This window comes from Sturnus vulgaris, chromosome 13 (assembly GCF_052056855.1).
Source record: "Sturnus vulgaris isolate bStuVul1 chromosome 13, bStuVul1.hap1, whole genome shotgun sequence".
Lineage (NCBI taxonomy): Eukaryota > Metazoa > Chordata > Aves > Passeriformes > Sturnidae > Sturnus > Sturnus vulgaris.
The window spans coordinates 6,693,949-6,713,662 of record NC_142255.1 but is presented as its reverse complement, the minus strand read 5'-3'; the positions used below and the strand labels follow the sequence as shown (position 1 = coordinate 6,713,662).

The 19,714-nt window shown below is 41.2% G+C and overlaps 3 protein-coding genes across 9 annotated transcripts in view; 2 read left to right on the top strand and 1 right to left on the bottom strand.

The window, feature by feature from the left end:
• Nucleotides 1-3,978, top strand: part of RNF111 (ring finger protein 111) — a 45,025-nt gene extending 41,047 nt beyond the window's left edge. For 4 of the 7 annotated variants that reach the window (XM_014873992.2, XM_014873993.2, XM_088172481.1 and 1 more), the window contains 2 exons: nucleotides 350-477; nucleotides 1,012-3,978. In XM_014873992.2, the coding sequence (XP_014729478.1) occupies nucleotides 350-477; nucleotides 1,012-1,129 (246 nt within the window). In that variant the 3' untranslated portion in view covers nucleotides 1,130-3,978. The remainder of the gene's footprint in view (nucleotides 1-349; nucleotides 478-1,011) is intronic. The other 3 variants (XM_014873995.2, XM_088172483.1, XM_014873994.2) reach the window with 1 other exon arrangement.
• A 242-nt stretch (nucleotides 3,979-4,220) lies between these two features.
• On the top strand, nucleotides 4,221-9,428 carry CCNB2 (cyclin B2). The gene is made up of 9 exons (XM_014873997.2): nucleotides 4,221-4,677; nucleotides 5,542-5,670; nucleotides 5,750-5,875; nucleotides 6,267-6,440; nucleotides 6,517-6,675; nucleotides 6,995-7,231; nucleotides 8,036-8,176; nucleotides 8,740-8,850; nucleotides 9,169-9,428. The coding sequence occupies exons 1-9, from the start codon at nucleotides 4,648-4,650 to the stop codon at nucleotides 9,268-9,270; spliced, it is 1,209 nt and encodes a 402-aa protein (XP_014729483.2). The 5' UTR covers nucleotides 4,221-4,647; the 3' UTR covers nucleotides 9,271-9,428.
• A 1,446-nt stretch (nucleotides 9,429-10,874) lies between these two features.
• The window catches only part of MYO1E (myosin IE), a 76,700-nt gene continuing 67,860 nt past the window's right edge, over nucleotides 10,875-19,714 (bottom strand). Inside the window, exons 23-28 of the mRNA XM_088172470.1 lie at nucleotides 19,203-19,349; nucleotides 18,120-18,277; nucleotides 17,602-17,694; nucleotides 15,169-15,373; nucleotides 12,435-12,604; nucleotides 10,875-11,950 (exon numbers count right to left, since the gene is read on the bottom strand). Of these exons, the coding sequence (XP_088028596.1) occupies nucleotides 11,874-11,950; nucleotides 12,435-12,604; nucleotides 15,169-15,373; nucleotides 17,602-17,694; nucleotides 18,120-18,277; nucleotides 19,203-19,349 (850 nt within the window). The 3' untranslated portion in view covers nucleotides 10,875-11,873. The remainder of the gene's footprint in view (nucleotides 11,951-12,434; nucleotides 12,605-15,168; nucleotides 15,374-17,601; nucleotides 17,695-18,119; nucleotides 18,278-19,202; nucleotides 19,350-19,714) is intronic.

The window sequence follows — 19,714 nt, the reverse complement described above, 5'->3', positions numbered from 1 at the left end:
ATCCTATCCACATGATACTTCTTTCATACATGATAAACAGTGATAAGACACTAGGTTGAAAGGATTTTTGTTTGCCTCTACATGAATGAAATTAAGATATTTAAACATAGACAATAAGTTAAATGACTGGTTGCAGCACTATGAAATTAATAGTCCAGTAGATTTCTGTCATTAACAGTAGTTAAATTTGAAATGTCCTGGGTTTGCTCCTAGTGCTGTTTTTTTATTAATTTTGGTTCAAATACATTTTAATAAATATTGCAAAATGTCTTCAAAGAAATAATGTGTTGAATATGTATCAAAAACAGATTTTACTCAGTTTGTCAATAATGTCATCTCTACTAATAAGGTAACAACTGATTGGTTCTCACAGAGGAAACTGCACTGCAAACAAGATGGGGAGGAAGGAACAGAAGAAGACACAGAGGAAAAGTGCACCATCTGTTTGTCTATATTGGAGGAAGGTGAAGATGTCAGGTAAATAACACTGAGTATCAGAGTACGATGTTAATGTTCTGTCTTTGACACCATACTTGAATCTGGTTCACTGCTTTGCTGTAGTGCTTAGGTTGACAATTAGTTAACTACTGTCATTGAACTAATGCAATAAAACAAGTTGCAGTTGAAAATACACATTGTTCAGTCTGTACTGTTGTTAGTAGAGTGTGGGTTGTTCTATCACAGTCTTCCATAGTGTGACTGCCTGTGTTATGAGCCCAAGCTGATGGCCTGAATTAATCAGGACTGTCAGTGTTTCTGGAGTAATGCTACTTAAACTCCAACAGGTTTAAATCAGTCTAATGCAGCAGAAGCCAGTTGGTGCTTGACTTCCTTGCCCATATCCGTTTCTTTTTGGAACGAGACAGAATGCATGTGCAGCTGGAAAGGCTATGAAACCTGTGGGGAAACAGAGCAGAGCTCTGTAGCAAAGCCCACATTGTGTTTTTTCCAGTGGGTTTGTTGATATGGAAATGCTTTATTAACACTAATGTTTTTGTGTTCTGATGACAGGCGCCTTCCATGTATGCACCTTTTCCACCAAGTATGTGTAGATCAGTGGTTGATTACTAACAAGAAGTGCCCCATTTGCAGAGTGGACATTGAGGCTCAGCTGCCTAGTGAAAGTTGACACTGCTTTCCAGAACTCTTGTCCTCCCTCTCGCTCCCTCTCATCCTTCCTGGTACTTCAGTCAACCAAAGATGGCATGACTTACCTGCGCAGATTTGGAAGCATTGAACCCAGAGTGCTGGCTCTGCTATATGGTACAACTAATGCTAGACCTACAGTTTATGTAGAAGACAGTTGAGTTTCAGTGTATTTATAAATTTTGTTTTGTTTTACATTTTTTTTCCTTTAAATTCATTACTGTATTTTTGCATGGTTCCTTGTATTGCATTTGTTTGCACATATTATGGGCTTTGTGACCCCAAACTTGCAGGCGAGATTAGCTGCTTTAGTAAATAGAATTGTGTGGTCTCTTTTTTGGTTTGTTTTATGTAGTATCAAGCTTTGAAAGTATGATTTCACTCATTACTAACCTTGAATTCCTTAATTTAATCGATCATATATATTTTAGTTTAAATGTATAAAGATCATCTAGAAAAGGATAATATTATGTATTGAGACATTCCTTAATTAGGAAAAAATGGCTGCTGTATATTTACAAGATCAGTTCTGATTCAAATAACATCCTTAATACTGGGAACAGAATATGAATTATATTCAGTTCAACTGATACATATAGCATACTCATCACCAGAGTTTTTGTCTGATCAGATTTTTGTTTGTTTTTAAAATTTCAGCACAATGCAGATATATTTGAATGTCAATATTAAACATTTAGACTGCTGTTCAGATTGTATTTATCATTTTCTTCTATGTCTAGAAATTTGAATCCCTAACTTAAATATAAGCTGCTGTGAAACAGCTCTTAGTGAACACTAAATGTTGATTTCAGTTAGCTGGATTGTAGATACTTGCAGATTGAAAGAATTATTAGGGACATGGAAAAAGAGCTTAGAATCTGTTTGGTCTTCTGCTAACTTAAGTTGAAGTATCTGCGCACATTGAGGGTTGTTTTTTTGGGGTTTTTTTTGGCTGTGTTTTTTTTTTTTGTTTATTTGTTTGGGTTTTGTTAATTTGTGTTTTTTTTAATACAAAACCATTCAATAAGGACTTAAAGCTGCAGGGTTTTTGTTTGGGTTTATATACATGAATTCATAGAATTTCTGAGAATTCCAGGCTTGTCTTGGGATTTTTATTAGATTTGAAGTTAATAAAGTTAGCTAAATCCACTTGTCTCTTGTTTTTATTTTTCATTAGTAAGTCGAAAGCCTGTAAATTCCTGTAGAAACTGAGACACAAATTATATGGTTCCCTAGTTTTTGCCTTGATCATAGATTCCCTCTTTATAAATTACCAACAGTCCATCACTGATTGAAATATTTTCTATAGTTAAGATTTGCTGCATAATATAGTATATAGAATTAAGTTATAATGTACTAACATTTTGCCTTTGAAGGAGGTTTTCATCCATATCAGGATTCAAGTTGCTCATCAACATTCTTTCATGTCTAATAGATTATAGTTTATATAAATGTGCTCTACATTGCAAAATGCAAATGTGCAAAAACATTGAGACAGTATTACTGTCACCTTAGAAAAGATGTTCCTTGGGGATCATATATGAACATGTCAATTAGCTTGCATAAAGCCACCTGCTTTGTAAGTGGATTGAATAATAAATACCTTCAGTTTCTCTTGTCTCTGTCTTTCATGATCAGATTACGTGTAAAATGGTTTACTGTAAACCTAGAAGATAAACTCTTATGTTTACACTAAAAAAATCCATTTATGAATATTACCTTAACTAATTTGATGCCTGTTTCTGTATGGTTAAAGCTGCTTCCCTTTTATTTTATTTTTTTTTACCTGTTAGTAAGTAGCATTTGCAAGTACAGTGTCTATTGCTGGCAACAAACTTCACACCTCTGGCACTGAGGCTTTAAACAGAGAGAAATTTTATTCCAGCATGTGTGATAAACGGACCTTTTCAAGCTTAATTGCATTGCTAAAACTGAACTTAAAACCACTTTGTGCTTGTGTGATGGGGGATATGGGAGAGAGGCAACACAATTGGTCTGCTTCAAAACCTGACTTGGGTTTATGCTTAAGCTTCTTGAACATTCTGGCTGTAGGAAACTGAAAGTGACTGCAAAGTTGAAGCTGCATGAATTTATTCATTGCTAAGAATGAATAAGAGTAACTGAAAAGACTGAACAGACACTTGGTGTTTTCCAGTGACTGTTGAAACGAAGTTAATTGACCACTAATGCTTGAAGACTGATAATACTCATTTCTAAAAGTTTCCAAGAAGGTACTTGAGAGATATGGGACAAAAAAACCCAGGGCCTCTGAGGTAACTGAGACCCTGGGTATGTGATAGATTCTATTTTGGCTTCCTTACAGGACAGAGAAGCACAGGTTTGGGGGGATTTTTAAATTTTTTTATTTTTAAGGAAATATTTTGTGGGTCTAATTTGAGTGCCTGGTACTAGAGGTATTTTAGTGATCCATGAATTGATTTGTTATTTAATAGCTACTGATACTGTCTTGCTTTTAAATGTATGCATAACATTGTAATGTGATGCTGAACACTTAGGTATTTGTCAGGAATCACGGTGTTCTGATCTTAATGCTATTGCAGGGGCTAAAAAGCTGCAGCTTACTTCTGTTCCAGAAGGTTGTGACTTTACCATAATTTAAGGGAAGGAAAAGGAATAGGCTTATCATTTTGAAAATTTCCACCACTTACTGTGCTTTATATGCTTAGATGCATTGCCTTAAGTTTTCTGCAGCATCTTTGAAGATAAGATTCTCAACAGTATGCATCAAATTACTTTTCATATAAAATTCCATTGTCAAAAGAAATCCTTTTGTATGCAATAAATAAAATGTTAGACTGGTATCATTCAAAATCTGTTTCTTTTGCAATTTTTTCCCCCTTCCCTTGTTTTGCTCTTGGAAGTCTTGATCCGTGAACATTGTTTGCACGTATTAATTACTGCAGCTACTGCATAAGAAAAAACTTAGTGAAGGATCAAGCATTTAGTTGAAGTTAATTATCCTGCTAAATGCAGTTATCTGGAACCTTGGAATTCAGTCCTTATTTTAAGAGACTGGAGAAGAATTTTAAGTAAACTTTTCTGTCGTTTAGGCAACTACGGTAACGTTGAAGTTCCTGAATCTCGGACTCGTTATTAAACCTCCTGCTGCCTCTTCGGCTCCTAGCTGGGAGAGGCCGTAACTGCCCGGCCCGCGGCGGGAGGCGTTGGGATTGCCGGTGGATTTTGGGGTTAAACTCTCCCGCTCCGTGAGCTCGGGATCGGCCCCGCCCTGAGGGAGGCGCTGCGCCCCCCGCGCCGCCCGCCGCCACCACCGGAAGCGGCTACAGCCGTTTCCTGCTGGGGCGGGGCCTGTGCAGACGGACCAATCGGACGCGTGCATCGTACGAAGTTGTCCAATAGTAGAGCAGGACAGGGTTTAAAGGGAGCCGCGGTAACGTGAAGGAGCAGTCACCGGTTTGGCTGGAGAGCGGAGCCTTTCTGTGTGGAGCGGCGGCCGCGGCCCCCCTTGTATCTGTGCCAATGGCGCTGCCGGTGACACGCCGTGCCCCTGTGAGTACCGCCATGGGCGGCGGGCGGGCCGGGGGGCGACACAGGAGCAGCCGGGGAAGGGGGGGAGTGGGGGGCCAAGGGGCCCCGGCGCTCTTTGCCCTCAGGCGGCGCGGGGGCCCCGGGCTGGCCGAGTAGGGGTGAGGGGTGACGGCTCTCGGCTCTTAGACCGGCCAGGCCCCCCCGTACTTCGGCGGGTGGGGTGGCGGCCGGACCGAGCTGTGGCCCAGCGGTGGGAGGGGGCCCCGTTAGGGCAGCGCGGGCGCTGCTCCCGCCTCGGCCTGGCCTTGGCCGCCCGCGCCTCCCCCGCGGAGCAGGGGAGGATGCGGGAGTAGAAAAACTAAAGTTGTTTTAGGAGGAGGTGTAGGATGGGACTACAGGAGCCTCTCTTTTGTGGTGATTGTCTAATGGTTTAACCTGAACTCCACGAAAAATCTGAAGACTGGTGTTTTCATTGCTGTGCATAACAAAGAATATTAAATTTTGCGTGTGTGGCATAGCTTTTTAATTTGCATGGAATATATGTAACAAAGAACTTGCTTTACGCATCCTCTGAGGGGCGCTGCTGGAGTTACAAAGTGTAAGTATAATTGAGTTAAATAGCAGGTGAGCACTCTGACCTTAAAAAGTATGAGATAGGGTGTATTGCCTAATTTTACACCACCATTCAGAAGAAGAGTGCTCTGAACCTAGAGAGGAGACTTCTTCCTCTGAATGTATGTGACTGGTTAGGAAGTAAAAGCTGGTTGATAATGCATAGTAGGCACAGAGGTACCCAGGCACAGTGGTGGTAAGTCTGTAATGGAGCCAGACATTGGAAAGCTGTTGGTCTCTGACTCTTAAACTCTTGCAATTTTATCGTTTTAGATCACTAGGGGGATGGAGAATGCTGTGTCTGACCTTAGAAGTAAAGCAAAAGCTCACGTGACTGGCAAAAGGGCTGCTTTAGAAGAAATAGGAAATAAAGTTGCAACAAGAGGAACACACATATCTAAGGTAAAGGAACATTTGAAATATCTATATAGGGAGAGGTTAGATTGCTGCTCTGCACTAATAGTGATTGTTTTCACTGCAGAAAACAGAATGCCCCAAAGCATCGATAAAGCCTGTGAGAGGACCTAGCAAGACGACAAACGCAATTGTACTGCCTAAAGCTCCAGCTGTTGTAAATCAAGCAAACAAAGAAACTGATGTTCCAAAGGTAGGAAGCGATGATACTGTTCTGGTTTTTAATTTGATTTGCAACTTTGAGCTCTACCTTCACAATAGTTGATCTGTGGCTGTATCTCATTCCCCTGCCGAAAAAGCCAAGCCTCTGTACTGAGGTTTTGGTTTAATGCATGTTGTACTTAAGGCTGACATTCAAGTGGCAGAATGAGCTGTTGAAGTACTGGATGAAGTTTCTGCTTTAGCTGGCAATTACTAGAAGATCTTGGGATTCAGTTTGTGGTATGTCAGTGAAAACTTGCTGCGCTGGAGCCCAAGCTTAGTTTCAGCTTCCATCTAAAGAAACTGCATTAGTAACTGGTGAAACATGGAAACAGAGGAACAACAGTAAATCCGTATGTTAACAGATACGATCTATTGCTTAGGTTCCTGCGTCTCCTGTCCCTATGGATGTATCAATGCAAGAGGAGGATTTGTGCCAAGCCTTCTCTGATGTGTTGCTCAACAATGTAGAAGACATTGATGCTGAGGACTGGGAGAACCCCCAGCTGTGTAGTGACTACGTAAAAGACATCTACCTGTACCTGAGGGAGCTCGAGGTAGGAGATGGGTGGCCCGGGGCTGGCCTGGTGTGTCAGGGGCGTTGCCTGGCTGCTCACCCTGCTGTCCCCACAGCTGCAGCAGTCGGTGCGCCCGCACTACCTGGACGGGAGGACGACCAACGGGCGCATGCGCGCCATCCTGGTGGACTGGCTCGTCCAGGTGCACTCGAGATTCCGCCTCCTGCAGGAGACTCTCTACATGTGTGTGGCCATCATGGATCGCTTCTTACAGGTGAGATCTCCTTCCAGTCATGCTCAGTAGTGATTCAGTTACTGTGTTGGTAAAGGAGTTCAGGATTTAACTTTTCTTTAGAAATCTAACAATCTACAAAATCTGCTCTGTGTGTAAGAGTAGTTACAGTGCAGCATCTTAACTCTGAGGCTGACACTGCCTTCTTTGAGCCTGTCATTATACAGACACCTTTGACTAGAGTGAAGACCTCATTTATAGGGATGAACACTGTTATGCTGGTATTCTAAGCTGATAAATATGAATCTGATTATCTAGGATTGGCACTTCAGGACCTGCATTTTAAATGTCTGTGTTGCAGAGTTATCCAGTACCTCGCAAGAAGCTTCAGCTGGTGGGTGTAACAGCACTGCTTGTAGCTTCAAAATATGAAGAGATTCTGTCTCCTGATGTAGCAGACTTTGTTTACATTACCGACAATGCCTACACTAGTAATGAAATTAGAGAAATGGAAATGGTTATTCTTAAAGAATTAAACTTCGACCTGGGGCGACCTCTTCCAATTCACTTCTTAAGAAGAGCATCAAAAGCTGGAGAGGTGGGTACTTGTCCTCATTACCTAGCACTTTCCTGTGTTGGTAAAGCTCATCAGGATTGCTTCTAGCATTTTTATCATGTGATCTTAACCTCCTCTAGTTAAAATGCTGGATGAAGAAATGCTCAGCTCTGAAACTCCACCTTGTGGAGTAACACGACAATGTCACTGTGGCACCCACTAGTATTTCACGTTTCTATTTACTGACGGCCATGTTCAGCCATAATGGCAATAATTTTACTGTTAAACCAAGAACCCTGTCTTTTAATCTTTTGAATCTTGGTGATCAGGGTACTTACTAGTAAAACACTAGCAGTGTTGCAGTTCTTTGTAACTTCTGGTTGTAAATACTGTGTTATTTAAGAATCAAAAGATAAGCTTCCTCTTTGACCCAACCCTTTTTTTCTCCACCTCAGTAATTCTATTCAAGTGACTGTCCACTCTTGAGGTGGGCTTTAATTACCTCAGCAGACCACTGGGTAACTTAAATAAGGTTCTCCTTAAGTCATTTTACAGTTCCCCTACCTCAGTGTGCATTACATAGGGAGCATTAATGTTCCTAGCTGGGCACAGCAGTACCTGACACTGCAGTTTTCTGTTAAAATTCGTCATTTGACTTTGTGTCCAAATTCCAAATGGCTGGCTGCTGGTCTTGATTTTGAGAGGAGTGTCTGTTAGAAAGGATGGTCCTTACACTGTAGTAAAGGTTTTGGTATTTTTGTTTTGTTCTTGAACACAATAAGCAATTCTGAGTGATTATGCTAAAGTGAAGTGAAACTGTGGATTAACAAGCTCTCAACCCGCTAGGCTGATGCTAAGCAGCACACTCTAGCGAAATACCTGATGGAGCTGACACTGATAGACTATGACATGGTTCACCACCGGCCTTCAGAGATCGCAGCTGCTGCACTGTGCCTGTCTCAGAAGGTTCTGGGACATAACAAATGGGTGAGTATTTTAATCAAACTTGCTGTTCTTCACTCAGTGGAATTGAACCAATAAAATAGTACTTCAAAAATTGAGTTTAGTTGGTATCTGCTGGTGCTGAAATGATGGCTGGGAAGCCTGATGCATAGTAGCAGGTAGAAAAAGGAATGTACCAGTAAAAAAATCACAATCCTTTTCTGTGTGAATATCGGAGTGCAAAGGGATTTTTCTCATTAAAGCATCGAGTTATTGAAAACTACACTGTAAATAAAAGTAGATTTTCGTAATTCTTGCAGTACACGTAGGTAGCATAATGAAGTTGTGGACTGTGAGTAGTGAGTTGTAATTCAGCTGATAATTCCTTTTTTATCCTCTGCTCAGTCTAGAAGCATGGCCCTGGAAATTGATGTGTCCAGACTTCTGCACATCGGGTTACTCTGGATCTGTCATTTAAACTGACAGCGACAGTTTCCAGCACTTGAGGCTTAGCCATGAAGCTCAGGCTGTTTGCTGCCTGGAGTGATTGTGCCTCAAGCAGCAACTCCCCCTTCACAGATCTCACGTTTGTTACCATTTTGCTGCAGGGTACAAAGCAGCAGTACTACACTGGCTATGCAGAAGACAGTCTTGTGATGACCATGAAACATATGGCCAAGAATGTAGTCAAAGTAAATGAGAAGTTAACCAAATACACTGTAAGTATAACTACTTAAATCCTTTCTCTACTACTGTTTTAAAAATAGTTTTGCTGCATATTGTAGCTCCTTAGATAAATACTCTGTATGTTATCTTAAAGCATAAGCTGTTCTGACAAACCTGTGAGAGGCTGTTGCATTAAATGTTAACAGCAAAACCTTTTAGACAAATTGCGTTCTTGTTACTTTGCAAACTGGTTCAGTGCCAGCTTTGTTTGCTTGCTTGTTTTCCAAACAGGCAGGCAAACTCACAAAATTATCTGCCTGAGCATCAATAGGGAATGCATGAAACTTTTATCTCTGTTCTCTACTCTGCAGGCTATCAAGAACAAGTATGCAAGCAGCAAACTACTGACCATCAGCACCATCCCTCAGCTGAACAGTGAGATCATCAAGGATCTGGCTGCATCACTCCTGTGAAGCCAGGGCCTGATGGGGTGTGCACTTTGTTTGTCTTCTGCTTTTGTACATAGCATTCCAGCTTCCCACACACAGTTCCGACTCACACAGAAGGTGACATTTTAAATCTGCTTTGTAATACAGCTTTCTATCTAAAAATAAAACTCCTTTCTTTTAAATACTGAGAGTGTGACTCTTTAAGGTACAACTTACACGTTTGCAATGTAATGTCCGAGTGGGACATTTGGCTAAATAGGTAATTGTTACAACTTGCAGTTAAATGGGCTTGATTATTCTGTGGTTGTTTCCAGAGAGAATCTCCAAGCTTTATATATTGCATTATATTTATTATTTTCACTTTCAACATAAAGAGGAGGCATATAGTGCTTGTTTTTGTTGTACCTTAAAGAACACTAAATATGTACTTTATTTCAGTGCCTTGTTTCAAGAAGGTATACTGGAATTTATTTATTTTTGTAGTTAGCCATCTTCAAGTTTGGGTAAAGATGCAGGCTATCTTTAACGGGCATTAACCTTGTAAATTTTGTGTTTCTCTCTGTGCTTAAAAAAAGGGAGCTAAGGTAGAAAAACTGGAAGTCTCCTGTAATGCTGACAACTGTGCAGGGAATACAGGTGTGGAACTGTGGGCATGAGATCTTTTGAAAGCAGTTCAGCCCTTGAAACTTTCTCCACTTCCTGAAAATAACCCCCTTGGGTTTTTAGTTACCTGTTCACTTGCCCACATCTTCTTTCTTCCCCTGCTTCTCCAATAAAGCTCTGTACCTGGGATTATAGAGTCAAACCCAGCAAAAGGCAGTTCTTGTCACTTCCTGGGCACTTTGCTTGCTTTTGTCTTTGTTTCTAATCTAAGTGTCAGTATCTGTATGCTCAGGGAATACAAGCATGTAAGTGATGCAACTTTTCTGCCTCAATACCTCATGTATGTCTATGTTAAATTAATCTTCTATGAGTAATGTTAAATTAGATCTTTTGAATAGTCTCCAGGTTATCCTGAACTCCACCTAGCTATTTTGTGATTGCTGAGCATCCATCTCCTCTTCATGAGTTTGCTGGCTCTGGTGTAGAAGGCAAGAACCCACTGCTATAGAATTGCCCTAGACCTCAGTGCTCCCCTGTGGGAAGGATGTTGAAGCTACTGGGTTTTCTTTCCTCAAGCAGGAGATTTTTCTCTCCCCTGGCATAAGTAAGCCTAGCACTTGCTGCAAACAGTCTTCTGAAAAATGTTCTTCATTCCTTGTGTGGATATTATTCCTCCCTTAGAGTGAGGTCCTCATTTCTGCCTCCCAGAAACAGCTTCTATAGAAGATGGAGTTTGTGTACCTCAGTTAGACTCAAGGCAGTAGTTTTAGGAGGGAGGGATTCAAAATTTTTAGCTGCATCTTAAAGCTTATGCAACTTTTTAATACCAACATATGCAGGGCTTTTTAACTGCTTTTAACATGAGAGAAGGAAATGCATAGCACTTCATCTGGGCATAGGGAAAATAATTTGGAGTGAAGAAAGGGATTCTTTCTTTAGAAGTCAGTGCAGTAAAATCCTGAAGCCATTGTTGTGAAGGGAATGTTTTGTAGATGTGAGAACAAACTTCACAGAGAACAAACCAATTGATCTTCCCATGTTTTATTTTATGGAGGTTTAAAAGGCAAAGCAGGAATTCTCAGAACTGCAGGGCAAACAACAGCCACTCTGCTGGGGGAGGCAATCAGACTTGGGCAGTAACACCTGTGCTTTTGCTATTTAAAAGGAGGAGTAGTGCATATCTGTAAGTACCTGGCATAAAAATTCTAGCAGTACTACTTCATAAGAACAGTGGACTACTGCATTATACATTTATACATGTCTCTATCATAACGTTTTTATATACAGTATATAACTATTTCTATAAATGTACAGCTCTGCATAAAGACACTTCCTATAACAGGTAGAGTATTAAACATAAATCCAACATGGGCCAGCCATATTATAATATAAATCTTGAAGAAGGCAACATTATAGCATACAGTACTATGTGGTTTTCTGTTTTTAATTCTTACAGTGCCTGTTGGAGTCCCTAAACACACCTGCAAACACCAGTTCCATTACATCTCTGTACAGAATTACTTAAATAGACCATCACAGTAGTTTTTCAGATGGTAATATCCCAAATGAGCCTAAATCTTTTTGACATGTAGCAGCATACTCATAAACACGTTCCCCAGAATGATCTGCATTAGAGGAAATGTGCATTTTACATTATCTTCAGTAGACAATTAAAAAGGTTACTGATTTTCAGCTGAAGGCACTTATTAAATACACCCCTTTCGAAGTCCCTGGTTCCAGACTGTAAATCACGTGTTTCAGGAAGATGGTATGGTTGAGCATTGTTCGCTTACCAGGTGTTTAAACCAGGTTTTAAATATAATAAATAATTGGTCAGTTCATTGCTGTATGGTGCTGAGACAAAGACTGTAGTCTGTGGGTAGCTCTTCCTGCTCATACACAATTAACTGGTGAAAATACTGCTGAGAACGGCAGACCTTGAAAGAATAATGTCCTGAAGGTAAGGGAAAACATCTTCAACCACTGGTACCTTCCTTCACACAAGTTCTTCTCTTGACAGTCTTTTAAATCTTGGTGACATAATTGTTGGGAAACAGACCTTGTTTCCCTCGTAGTCTTCCAGTCCACCAGCCAGAAGGATCTGTAACAAGGACAGCAAGGTAAGGAGTGAGGCTCTGGGAAGCGCTTCTGTCTACTTGGTGCAACCTTACAAAGCTGTGCCACTCAGTGAGAGCCTTTCTGGGAAGGAATGAGCGGGACAGGATTTTTGGTGTGTGTTCATCTTTTGGCCACATCATTTTGCCTAGAGGAGGGCGCTTTGGAGACCCTGATTTGGAACCCGTTAATTACATTTTGCTTCTTGTGCTACAGCTGTGATTTAGGCTAATTACTGTCTCACTAAGTGTACAGTTCTGCAGTAGCCAGTGACAGCTCCTTGGTCTGTCTCTGACATGCTCTTGAGTGAAGAGGTTGGACTGGGAAGTTTCTCTGCCCCCTGAGCCATAACAGAAATTTTCCAGCCCAGCAAGAGAAGATGAAGTGTGGTGGCTCAGAGAGTCCTGTCCTAACTCCTTGTGGCAATGGCCCTCAAGGAGCAGTGCCCAGGTGCCACCGTGTGTCCGTACCTTCCTTGAGGATGTCGATGACGTCGTTGGCGTTGAAGCTGAGCTCGTCGGTGTCCTGCGCGTCGTAGGCGTAGAGCGCGCGGCACTGCGGCACCTGCGGCTTGGGCTTGGGCTGCGGCTTGGGCCTCCCTCCGGCCGGCGGCGGGCGGCTCGACGTCTGCCTGCGGACACTGCGGACAGCAGCGCTCGTGGGCTTTGCGGCTCAAACCTGAGCTTGAGCAAACCCCTCTCGCTTAATGAGTTCATTTTAATGAACGGCACAGAACAAGGGAAAACAGATTTTCTCTAATGTCTCAACTATTAAAAATAGCAGTGTGAGACTGCCCCGTGGAAGGGACAGAGCTGCCGTTTGTTTCCTATGGAAATGGATGAGCAGGTACTTCCCAACAGCAGTTCAAATGCTTATAAGACATTTAGTGCCCAGGCTGAAATGGAAGCAAATGTGTACATGCGGTTCATGCATATCTCGATACCTATACAGCTTAGGCTGTGTCTCTCCCCTTGCCCCAGTGTCACCAGTGATTTAATTTTCAGTATCAAAAACAAAATTCTAGCTCACAGGCTTGCTACTTTACCATTCTTGTGACTAAGCTGTAACAGAGACTCGCATCTCTTTTAAAGTTGCCTCAGATTCCAGGGCCATCTATGGACTTGTTCTCTTATAGTCAACTCTGAAGCAGCAGGGGAGATGCTGCACAAACTGTCACATCTGTGACCACTCCAAAGATTAGGAAGGGGAAAGAGGGAAGAAATGCATTTTGCCAGCTCATCAGCTAATAAAGGCTGGAAGAGAGAACAGGTATTAGACTCAGTATGTCAGTTTAGAATTAATAATATATGTGCTGAATGACTAAAAATGTAATGATGTGGAAGAGAATGAACTGTGATCATGTCATGTAACAGAGCTTCTGCAGAACAGGGTTACAGTCACTTAAATGAAGTCCTATGCTTAATTTTGTCAATAAACCTCTAACTTTGCAGTGAACTGCACCAGAAAATAATATTTGAAGTATGGATTTATAACAACACTTGAGTTCTCAATGTATCTACAAGGAGAGAGATTTTTCTCCTGTTCTTCAGCATCTACTGCCTTTGCTCAGGATAGGAGACGTTGTGAAACCTAGACCTACGTATGGAAAGGAAGGGATTTAGCACAAGTCTTGGAAAGTAACTCAGCTTTTGTGCAGCTACGATAGAACTACAGTATTTTAAATGAGATGTTTTGGTGCTTGGGGGAGCCTGCTGATTTTAATCTTGGTCTTGTGTACTGGATTGTTAGTACCACTGCATCCTTCTTGGCAGCTTTGCTAAAAATAAACCTAATTCTACTCCTTAAAAATTACATCTACTTCTATATGGCTATGGTTTTGAAATACTAAATTCATACCTCTTCTAGCTTCCTTTTGAAAAGGACCAGGCACAGAAATGTGTCTGAAATGCACTGCTGAATACAGTTACATTGTTTGTTTTCAGTGTATTAATAAAGGAGCTCATGATGCTCACACAGCCTTGGGAATGTCACTTTCCTAAGAGTACCTCCTTAAGTTTGGTACTGCTGCAGAACACCTGGTATGTTTGGTTTTATCCTATGGCTTACGTGTTTTTATTGTTACATGAACTGTATTCTCAAGATAAAGTAAAGTCTAATATTAGTAAAAGAGTTTAGGAAGAAGTTGTCATGTGACAAGAACATTTCACCACCAAAAGCCATGGACGTTATTACAAGATGTATATGTGCCTGTTAGCATGTGCTGATGGGTTTGCAAGTGGTAGGATAAGCTGCAGTGACTACTTCTGATTTCTTTCTTAGTTGAAGATTAATCTCAAACAAAAAAATGCTCTAAATATGCCTTGAAATCTCTTATGGCTGACACTTGACACTGGGGATAAAATGACTGCCATTAGTACAAACTGCAAAGACCTCTGTACATGCCTAATGCTGCTCAAGGGCTCCATTTTTAGGAACTAGAAAGCTCCGCCTTAGGAACCCTGTGCACTCTGAATTCTCAAAAATCTATCAATTGTGCACATTTATGTTACTATTTCGTAACTGTGAGATGTGTAATGCTCACTAACATTGTAACTAATCCTCTTAATAATCTGCCTGTTGGATCACACAGCAAAAGAATGCTTAGGCCAACAGGGTAAATTAGTGCAGAGCATCTGCAATAAGGAGCTTGTCTGCTGACTGACAGTTGAGACAGGGCTGCTTGTACAAAAAGTTGCTCTTGATATGGTTACAAATAAATATACTTTTGCTGGCTCCAAGAACTTCCATTCATGCAGATCACAGGAGTCATCAGCAAACTACTTCTAAACTAAATTCTTTATTTTTTTGTCCTAGAACTGCTGAATAGGCAGCAGTCTTTGACAATTAAGTGACACTCAAAGATTCCCAGTACAGTAAAACTCCATTAATGTTCTGCAAGAGAGTGGAGTAAGAGCTGAGTTAAAGAAGAAACTGTTGGATCACTGAAAAACCTTCTACTTTTTTAAGGCCTTCAAAATCCAAATTTAAGATATTAAACCAGAACTGCTTCACCTTTATTCCTACGGGTCTAGGATGGAGTTATGTTTTGGAATCTGATGGAATGGATGGTACCTTTGAGTACAGCTCAACAGCACAACCTGGTGACTGAGGCACAGAGTCTATCAGTCATGAACAGTTTGAGTGTGTAAAAAAACTATTTATAAAAATTGACATCTTTTAATCAGATTCAACGTAAAATCTTACCCAGCTGCTCCTTGGTCAGGTACTTTCAAGAAATCCAAGCTTTGTGGTTGCTGTGAAATCTTGCCTGATCCTCCTGACATTTGCCGTGGTAAAGCTGGCCGTGTCATACTTGTGTAAAGGTTCTTCTGATTGGCCCATTGATTTCCTGGGGTCTGGGGATGGGCTGCAGACTGGGGGGGATTTATTACTCCATTTTGCTGCTGACCTAGAAGTAAATAAAGAGTGAGTGCATGCAGTCCAAACTCCAGCTCAGTAAAGGTAACCTTTGATGGCTTAGCTGTCAGAGAGCCTCACCTATCAAGGAACCCAAAACCAAAATCATGTTTATACCCAGTTTCTAGTGTTTAAGGTTTAAGACGTGTGCCTGGGTGTACCAAGCAAGTACAAGGATTAGCTCTCAGCTGAGTTCCAGTTTATCTAACATGGTACCACCAACTCCTCTCTAAAACACTGCACAACATTTTATCCAGATAAGGGTTAATCAAAAGCTAGCCAGAATTTCTTCTTTTTCTTTTGAAGTTCAAACTCAGTCTACCACATACTCAAGGAATTTGACTGTTTTTATTAAGTCACTATAAATACTTGTCTATTTTAACAAGCATGCTGGTAGGGATTGTTTGGGCTTTTTAATTGTTTTGTTTAAAAAACATGCCTTGATGCTATTTTGATAGTTGAAAAGGAGTTTGAATTTTCTAGGACTGACATGGGTATGTGCCTTTAAATAAATATTTATGCCTGTAACTTGAATTTAAAGCAAACCCACCCATGTCTGAGCTACTTGCAGTATTAGGGCCTAAAGAGTTCAAGTCTGTGTACTTTTCATTCCTAAAACTCTTATGGAACAAGAGGAGAGCTATGCTTCTATTAAAAATCAGTTTCCTCAATTATATGGGTGACCCTCTCCTCTGCCATTGTGATGATGCCTGCTGAACATTAGCAGAAGAACAGCTGTGCAGAGAGGAGAATTCATGATCACAGCACCTGGGAAAACCCTACTGCCTGTAACAGCTGCTCTCTGCTTTGATGTTCTCTGGGTACTGTGGCAGAACTGAAGGGTCATAAACTCCTGTGCAAACCCCACTCTGCAATGCAAGCCAGCACGGCATATACATTATTGTGATTAATAAACAAAGGTTTGGGTTATTCTGAACTTGTACTGAACACTCTGTTTAGCTACTGCACTACTGATTTCAAAACAAGATGTGAAAATAGCAGAAGCCAGGTAATTGTTTGGGACTTTCAAAGAGGAATTTGCCCAAATCATAACATGGCTTCAAACTCCTTGGAAGTCTGGACATTTTAACGGGACCTCTTTTGTAACACCTGTCTGCAATTTTGTTTTTCCAGGATGTGTAGAAAAACAAATCTCTACTTTCCAAGAGAGTTTAAAATTCAAAAACCAACCAGATAAACAAAAAGCCATGTTACAGTAACCTACAGAGAGGTTTGTAGGAAGGCCTTCTACCCACCTTTTAAATGTCATAGCCCAATGCCTGAGGGTCAACACAGCACTTAACTTCAGCAGTTACACTTTTAGCTATAAAACTGCTGAAAACAGTTTTTGAATATATAAACCAGACTATCCTTTAACTGATGCTGGACAAATACTATCTCTGTTTGCTGACAGGTCAGCTCTTAGAGTAATTTCTCACTTCACTACCACTTCTGGCAGATGACAGAGTCCTCAGTTTGATTCATACAGCTATGAGGATTTGGAATTGTCTATTTAATTTGGTGACGGAGACTGGTCATACCCCTAACTTCCACCATCAGCATTGTGCTTCTCAATAAACAGCAGCTGACTGAAAGAGGACTCTTTGTTAAAAAGAAAATACTCTGCAAGTATAAGGTAAAAAAAAACCTCTTGGGAAATGCTGGGTCAATGGAATATTGTTCTCCCCTGTGAGTTCACAAGCAAAATTAATCATATCTGCTCAGGGCAGAAGTGGAACACCCTGATGACATCAGTCCCCTGATGGCAGAAAGAGCCATGCCGTTCACTGGCACAACTGCTGTGTCCCAGCACCTGGGCACACAGGAGTTGTAACATGTCTGACAGGGCAGGACAGTGAGACACAAATTGCATTCTGTGCTGTGCTGGCCCTGAAAGCAGTTCTACTGCAAAGCATTGTCTATGGCTTGACAAGCACAGAGCTTGTATCCTTCACAGTGGAGAAGGCTACAGGGTCAGGTTTAGATTCTGTGGCTTTATACCAAGTGTCTGAACAAGTCACCATCCAAGTCAAGCAGGACAGCTCCAGGGGAATATCTAGCAAGACACTTCATAAAATGCCTACAAACAGATGCTTTCCAGACAGGATCTTTTGAAGAGAAATTTAAACTGTTACTGTAATTTTTTTAATGGGTAAAAATTGCGAGAAAACCAAAAGCCTTCATTTGAAATTCTGTTTTGCCCAAGCTAAGAGGACTTACCTGGAGGAGGTGGTGCAGCTCTCATAGGATAAGTCTGATTTTGAGACCTACTGGAATATCCTCTGACTTGGGTAAGGTTCCGTCTAGTAGGACCTAGAAGAAACCAGCAATATTCTGTTACACCTTCACAATTACATTAATTGGGTAAGGCCTGCTGGCTGCCAGACCCCTGTTCTGTGATCAGAAAGAGCTGAGCTTCAGGAATAAGGAATCTGACTCCTGCAGGGTTCGCCAGGTTGTTATAAAGCATTAGGTGCAAAAAGGATGATCTGGGGATATTCTCCCTTTTGTGATCCAGTTCAGCCTCAGGATATAAAGCAAAGCCTTGCAACTACAGTAAACAAGGCCCAGAACACTCACAGCTGTAGAGCAGCAAGGAACTCTGTTGTATCCTTAGGATCTTTGTGTGTTACAGAGAAATTAATAAAGAAAATGGTGAGGCTACAGCAAAGCATTGATAAAGTCAACCATTCTCTGATTTTATAAACCCCTAATTTCTAGAGGAAATTCATACTTACGGGAATTCTTTGGTAGCCCTGGTCCAATGCTGATCTGCAGCACTTTATTACTTGGTTTGAGAATGGCTACATCTCCTTGGCCTTGCATAAACTGCACCTGTCGAGAACCAGCACTGCTCCAGGGCCCCCAGCTCTCCTTCTTCAGCTTCACTTCAAGTCTGACAGAAGCGTGTGAACACACAAATGAAAAATCCAGTTGCTACATCAAATCAAGGCAGTATTGCAGTAGATAATTTAGAAATATAAAATTAAAAGCTTAGACTGAGAATCTGCATTCCATGAGTGACCCAGCCAACATAACCACCTCTTTTCTTTTAAAAGAAATGTTCTTCTTAATGGACATTTTAACTTTCCTGGTACAGCTTCTCAAAGGAAGTTTAAGATGCCCTGGAGAGGACAGGGAGCTTTGAACAAAAATGTGCAAAGGTCCAAATAGGAGATGTGTCAGCCCTGAGCCACCAGTGCCTCTGCTGGCCTGCTGTTGCTGATCTCCTTAAGGGGTGGAAGTATTAATGAAAGCACAGGTTTGCTGGGATTGTTTCCAGGATGTCCTCACAGCCAAACTGCACATCAGACATGCTCTAGGTTTTCATGCTTGTTTCTAAAAAATGTTCCCAATATCATTTATTTAAGTGAGGACTCCTTAGAATTATTCTTTCACCCTGCAGTCCCCTGCACCCACAACAAACTTCAGCATTTCAGACTGCTACATTATGTGCCCAGAACTCTTTCAAACTCTTCATTGAGATGTCTGCACTCCTAGGTGAAGGTGAAGGAGGGAGCAGAGGATGCTCCCTGCTCCTGCCAGGAGCCAGCAGCAGCTGTGCAGAGGCCCTGCCCTGGTCCATGGTTAGGAGAACAAAGGCAGCCCTCCATGGACACGTGCAGTGGGAAGTGTCAAATGGCCCTGGTAAATCCTAACTTGGCAAGCACAAAGTCTGGTCTTCTTGCACATTCAGGGTTTTCACACTGTGCTACCTCCTGTTACTGTAAATGAAATACAACTTAGACTCACTCATTTGCCTTGGCAGCAAGAATAAAACATTTATCCCTAAAAGCCCACTGAAAAAAGCCGTAACTCACGTATTGCTAAATTTCAGAGGTAGTGTTCTTTGTGTTTTCTCTTCATATCGTTTAGATAAGAGGCTTAAAAACTCCGTTTTGAAGACTGATTCGAGCAAACTATCATATTCCTGTTCATGTAGAATGAAAATGTCATCCTGCATGGTGCTGCAAGGAAATGAGAGCATACACCATCCAGTTTAAAATGTCATCAGTAAATACAGCCAGCATTATAATGACATTTGCAGAGTACTCATGGTTAATTTTAAAAAATATAACAAAGTCCAAGCACCATTGATTATAGAGCCTTGCTTTCCGAGAACAGTTTGCGTTTTTTCTGAAGTTGATAATGGAATAGCTGAAACAATACTACTTAGTCATTTTACAGTAATTACTGTTAGCAAAAAACTATGTGCTATTAAAGTTACAACTATAATTCTTCTCTTCAATAATGGCAGACTTTGTGACAAGAGATAAATTGGAAATTTGAAGGTTACTGAAGCAAGTCTGAAACCCAAAGCAAGCAAGTTCAA